At 44.0% G+C, this 6417-nt stretch overlaps 1 protein-coding gene across 1 annotated transcript; it reads right to left on the minus strand.

The window, feature by feature from the left end:
- Window positions 1-2664: 2664 nt before the first annotated feature.
- Window positions 2665-3351, minus strand: LOC123935392 (proline-rich protein 3-like). The gene is made up of 2 exons (XM_045996154.1): window positions 3184-3351; window positions 2665-3009 (listed from the first exon to the last, which is right to left on the minus strand). The coding sequence occupies exons 1-2, from the start codon at window positions 3349-3351 to the stop codon at window positions 2665-2667; spliced, it is 513 nt and encodes a 170-aa protein (XP_045852110.1).
- Between the last annotated feature and the right edge of the window lie 3066 nt (window positions 3352-6417).

Here is a 6417-nt window from a genome sequence, read left to right on the forward strand (position 1 = left end):
TTTGAAAAATACTTGTGAACTACCTTTCAGCACAATTTTTGTCTTTTCTTTTTAAACGATAACTGGCCTGGGGGTCAACGGAATTCCTCCCCATCCCTATGTGGGACGAGTGGTGGGCCTTCTTTCCTACTGGAGGAACTTTTGAAGACACGTAGAAAATTCTAGAGCTGCGATTTCAATCTAGTTACAAAAAATTAAAGAAACGATATTATTAAGAGGGTTAATTTCCTTTTACAATTTTAAAAACATTTTCATAAGGGGTGACAGGTCGTTTTGATAACATACTAAAAAGCTTCTGCAAAGGTATTATAGAAATTGGGGAGGGGAGGCGAACCATAAGAGACTATGGACTCTGAAAAACAACCTGAGGGTTTTGAAGGGTCAGGGGTGGGAGGTTGGGGGAACAGGTGGTGGGTGATGGGGAGGGCACGTTTTGCATGGAGCACTGGGTGTTGTGCAAAAAGAATGAATACTGTTACGCTGAAAAAATAAATAAAATGGAAAAAAAAAAAGAAATATAGAGAACTGTTCAAATGTAACCAACCTCTTGGTTCTTTGCAAATTGCTAGAATAGGACGGGGGACCATGTCTGTTCCGCATTCCATACTTATTATACTTGAAGGTTCAAAAAATAATACGTAATATCTTAGTAATGACTTACTCTGATTATGTTCCTTTTTATTTTCATCATAAACTTAAAGAATATACTGTGGTGCTAACCTCCCTTCACATTGTTCTTCTTACGAGCTATGTTTTGCAAGCTAAAATATTACTGGAGGATAAGAATTAAACACTGGCAAAATCCATGACTCCAACTGCCACCTAATAAATGTAGAAGCCATATATCACTTTATAAGAATACTTTTTTAAAAATAGCTTCACTGAGGGGCATCTAGGTGGCTCAGTCAGTGAAGTCTCTGGTTTCAGCTCAGGTCATGATCCCAGGGTCCTGGGATCAAGCCCTACATTGGGCTCCCCGCTCAGCTGGGAGCCTGCTTTCCCCTCTCCCTCTGCCACTCCCCCGATTCATGCTCATCGATCTCTTTCAAATAACTAAGTCTTTTTCAAAATAGCTTTATTGAGTCATAATTGACCTGCACATATTTCAAGTGTACAATCTGATAACTCTGACATACGTACATTAAGGAAACCAACACCACAAGCAAGATAACGAGTCTGTCCACCACCCCAAGACTTGCCCTGTGTCCCTTAGAAATCCTTTCCTTTGGTCCCTCTGTATGTCTGCCTTCATCCCCAGGAAAACACTGATCTGATTTCTGTCCCTATTAATTAGCTTTAAAACTGGGTAGTGTGCTTTCTCCAATTTTGTCCTTTTCCAAAACTGTCTTGGCTAGGGGCACCTGGGGGACTCAGTTGGTTAAGCGCCTTGCCTCCAGCTCAGGTCATGATCCCAGGATCCTGGGGTCCTGGGCCCAGAGCCCCCACTCAGCTGCCTGCTCAGCGGGCAGCCTGCTTCTCCCTCTCCCACTCTGCCTGCCTGTATTCCTTCTTTCTTGCTGTCTCTGTCTCTGTCTCTGTCTCTCTCTCTCTCTCTCTCTCAGATAAATAAATAAATAAATAAATAAAAGCCTAAAAAATCGAAATTAATGGCAGATGGTTCCTAGTTGGATTATTATCAATGTGAATATTTGAGTTCAACCTGCCCTAATCAAGTCGTTCCTTTTTAAGATAGGAAAAAAAGCCAGGATAATTGGCGGCTAAATATATTATCATGAATCATAAAAATGCTTTTGAAAAATACTTGTGAACGACCTTTCAGCAAATTTTTCTCTTCTTTTTTTAACAGATAACTGGCCTGGGGGTCAAAGGAATTCCTTCCCATCCCTATGCGGGACGAGTGGCCGGACTTCTTTCCTACTGGAGGAACTTTTGAAGACACGTAGAAAATTCGAGAGCTGAGATTTCAAAATAGTTACAAAAAATTAAAGAAATGATATTATTAAGAGGGTTAATTTCTTTTTTCAATTTTTTTTTCACCGTTTCACAAAGCAGAGTGATCACAGACCAGAGCGGTGGGGATCATGCTACTGACGAAGAAACTACAAAATCCAAAAGCAGGGAGAGTGGCGTTTCAGGGAGTAACTCTGTACCAGTCATCCATATTTGACCCCAGGTCAACCTGGTGAGTTTCACAGAGCAACTGGCAACTTTGGGGGTAGGGGCTGTCACATAAAAAGGACTTAAAAACAAGCAGCTAGAAGAAGGGAATGGTAGGAAACTGCTCCACGGCTCTCAGGAGTCGAAGGCAGTACCGGGGGATGGGTGGACAGATGCACAAGAAACAGCACCAAAGAGGTTTCCTGTTGAGCAGTCAGTTGGTAACGGGGAAGAGGACCCAGGAGGCAGTTGAAGGGACAAAGATGGGGTCCTGAAGGCGAGTCTCTGGAGGCTGGATCAGAAGAAAGCCCACACACTGGGCACCAGTGATGAAACACAGCTCTGGACCCCAAACTGGAAGGCTGTGGATAGGGGTGGGTGTCACTGACTGAGGGTGGTGGGTGGAAGAGCCTCACAGTAGCCATCACAGGGCCACAGGGAAATATATGGCCGCTAGGTCAGAGGGCTCCTTCCAGCCTGGATAGGAAGGCACAGTCTCACAGAGGAGGTCCATTGACGCCTGGGTGGTAGAAGGCACAGAGGTCTTCATATCAACAGTGGCCCTTTTTGGCAAAGTGTCGGCAAACGGGGCGGTTGGATTTGAGGGCCATCCTTGGGCAGGCAGGTATTTTTGATAAGAGACCAACTTTTGAGCCTTCGAGGATTTCTCTGCTCTTTGTGAAAGCCTCCCCTGGAAGGACCCCTATGGCCTGGTCCAGGAAAAGGAGGTTCAGTGTTGGCCCCCCACCAACCACGACCATATGGGCCACATCTGGGGCCAAGGCCTCCCCGAATTGGGCCTCTACCCCGGGGAGGAGGTGGGAGACTCAGGAGTGGTGGAATCATTGGTCTTCTTGATCCTGGAGGACCTCTGTGAAGAGAGTCTGCATTCTTTTCTGTCTGGCTCCTTTCGCTCAACATCGTGTTTGTGAGATTCATCCAGGTTGCCTGTAGCAGGGGTTCGTTCATTTTCATTGCAGTGTAGTATCCCATTGCATGCACACACAACAACTTATTTATCCATTCTACTGATGGTGGACATGTGGGTGGATTCCAGTTTGGGACTGACTTGGGGTCACCAGGCTTTCCATTGGCCATGGGAGGAGGGCCTAGAAGCCTGGGTGGTCCGATGGGACTCCCATCCTCCCCGGCTCCAGTCTCCTCCCACTCTGGCAGAGGGGGCTGCTGCAGTGGCAGAGGCTGCTGCTGATTCTGCTTCTTTCGTTTGAGCATCGTGATTGAGGCCTCTTTTTTCAATTTTTAAAACATTTTCATAAGGGGTGACAGGTCATTTTGATAACATACTAAAAAGCCTTCCGCAAAGGTATTATAGAAATATAGAGAACTGTTCAAATGTCAACCAGCCTCTTGGTTCTTTGCAAATTGCTAGAAGGGGACGGGGGGACCATGTCTGTTCCGCATTCCATACTTATTATACCTGAAGGTTCAAAAAATAATACGTAATATCTTAGTAATGACTTACTCTGATTATGATCCTTTTTATTTTCATCATAAACTTAAAGAATATACTGCGGTGCTAACCTCCCTTCACATTGTTCTTCCTACGAGCTATGTTTCGCAAGCTAACATATTACTGGAGGATAAGAATTAAACACTGGCAAAATCCATGACTCCAACTGCCACCTAGTAAATGAAGAAGCCATATATCACTTTATAAGAATACTTTTTTAAAAATAGCTTCACTGAAGGGCATCTACGTGGCGCAGTCACTGAAATCTTTGGTTTCAGCTCAGGTCATGATCCCAGAGTCCTGAGATCAAGCCCTACATTGGGCTTCCCGCTCAGCTGGGAGCCTGCTTCTCCCTCTCCCTCTGCCACTCCCCCGGATTCATGCTCATTCGATCTCTTTCAAATAAATTGTCTTTTTCAAAATAGCTTTATTGAGTCATAATTGACCTACACATATTTCAAGTGTACAATCTGATAACTCTGACATACGTATGTTAAGGAAACCAACACCACAAGCAAGATAATGAATCTGTCCACCACCCCAAGACTTGCCCTGTGTCCCTTAGTAATCCACTCCTTTGGTCCCTCTGTACGTCTGCCTTCATCCCCAGGAAAACACTGATCTGATTTCTGTCACTATTAATTAGCTTTAAACCTGGGTAGTGTGTCTGGGTATTTACCCTAAGGATAGAAACATAGTGATCCCAAGGGGCACGTGCACCAGTATGTTTATAGCAGCAATGTCTACAATAGCCAGACTATGGAAAGAACCTAGATGTCCATCAACAGATGAATGGATAAAGAAGATGTGGTATATATACACAACGGAATACTATGCAGCCATCAAAAGAAATGAAATCTTGCCATTTGCAACAACGTGGATGGAACTAGAGGGTATCATGCTTAGTGAAATAAGTCAGTCGGAGAAAGACAACTATCCTATGATCTCCCTGATATGAGGACGTGGAGATGCAACCTGGGGGGTTAGTGGGATACGAGAAGAATAAATGAAACAATAAATGACTCTTGATCTCACAAAACAAACTGGGGGTTGCTGGGGGGAGGTGGGATTGGGAGAGGGGGAGCGGGCTATGGACATTGGGGAGGGGAGGCGAACCATAAGAGACTATGGACTCTGAAAAACAACCTGAGGGTTTTGAAGGGTCAGGGGTGGGAGGTTGGGGGAACAGGTGGTGGGTGATGGGGAGGGCACGTTTTGCATGGAGCACTGGGTGTTGTGCAAAAAGAATGAATACTGTTACGCTGAAAAAATAAATAAAAAAAAAATCTAAATTAATGGCAGATGGTTGCTAGTTGGACTATTATCAATGTGAATATTTGATTCAACCTGCCCTTATCAAGTAGTTCCTTTTTAAGATAGGAAATAATGCCAAGATAGTTGGCGGCTAAACGTATTATCATGAATCATAAAAATGCTTTTGAAAAATACTTGTGAACTACCTTTCAGCAAAGTTTCTCTCATTTCTTTTTTTAACAGATAACTTGCCTGGGGGTCAAAGGAATTCCTCCCATCCCTATGCGGGATGAGTGGTGGGCCTTCTTTCCTACTGTAGGAACTTTTGAAGACACGTAGAAAATTCGAGAGCTGCGATTTCAATCTAGTTACAAAAAATTAAAGAAATGATATTTTTTTAAGACCCTATCCATTTACTTGACAGAAAGAGATCACAAGTCGGCAGAGAGGCAGGCAGAGAGAGAGAGGGATGCAGGCCCCCTGCTGAGCAGAGTGCCCGATGCGGGACTCGATCCCAGGACCCTGAGATCATGATCTGAGATGAAGGCAGCAGCCTAACCCACTGAGCCACCCAGGCGCCCCAAAGAAAAGATATTATTAAGGGGGTTAATTTCTTTTTACAATTTCTAAAACATTTCCATAAGGGGTGACAGGTCGTTTTGATCACATACTAAAAGCCTTCCGCAAAGGTATTATAGAAATATAGAGAACTGTTCAAATGTCAACCAGCCTCTTGGTTCTTTGCAAATTGCTAGAAGGGGATGGGGGCACCATGTCTATTCCGCATTCCATACTGATTATACCTGAAGGTTCAAAAAATAATAAGTAATATCTTAGTAATGACTTACTCTGATTCTGTTCCTTTTTATTTTCATCATAAACTTAAAGAATATACTGCGGTGCTCACCTCCCTTCACATTGTTCTTCTTCCGTGCTATGTTTCGCAAGCTAAAATATTACTGGAGGATAAGAATTAAACACTGGCAAAATCCATGACTCCAACTGAAACCTAATAAATGTAGAAGCCATATATCACTTTATAAGAATACTTTTTTTAAAAGATTTTATTTATTTATTTGATAGAGAGCGAGATCTCAGGTAGGCAGAGAGACAGGGGGAAGCAAGCTCCCTGCTGAGCAGAGAGCTCGATCTGGGGCTTGATCCCAGGACCCTGAGATCATGACCTGAGCTGAAGCAGAGGCTTAACCCACTGAGCCACCAGGTGCCCCTATAAGAATACTTTTTTTTTTTATTTGTTTATTTACAGCATAACCGTGTTCATTGTTTTGGCATCACACCCAGTGCTCCATGCAGTACGTGCCCTCCCTATTACCCACCACCTGGTTCCTCAACCTCCCACACCCCCGCCCCTTCAAAACCCTCTGGTTGTTTTTCAGAGTCCATAGTCTCTCATGGTTCATCTCCCCTTCCAGTTTCCCTCAACTCCCTCTCCTCTCCATCTCCCCATGTCCTCCATGTTATTTGTTATGCTCCACAAATAAGTGAGACCATATGATACTTGACACTCTCTGCTTGACCTATTTCGCTCAGCATAATCTCTTCCAGTCCCATCC

This window comes from Meles meles, chromosome X (genome assembly GCF_922984935.1).
Source record: "Meles meles chromosome X, mMelMel3.1 paternal haplotype, whole genome shotgun sequence".
NCBI classification, from domain to species: domain Eukaryota; kingdom Metazoa; phylum Chordata; class Mammalia; order Carnivora; family Mustelidae; genus Meles; species Meles meles.

Excerpts from the sequence above, each read along its gene's own strand:
- LOC123935392 (XM_045996154.1), bottom strand. The coding sequence starts at position 3,351 with ATGCTCAAACGAAAGAAGCAGAATCAGCAGCAGCCTCTGCCACTGCAG. Across the intron at positions 3,010-3,183 it reads AGCCTGGTGACCCCAAGTCA|AATGCAGACTCTCTTCACAG; the intron begins GTCCCAAACTGG and ends CAGACAGAAAAG.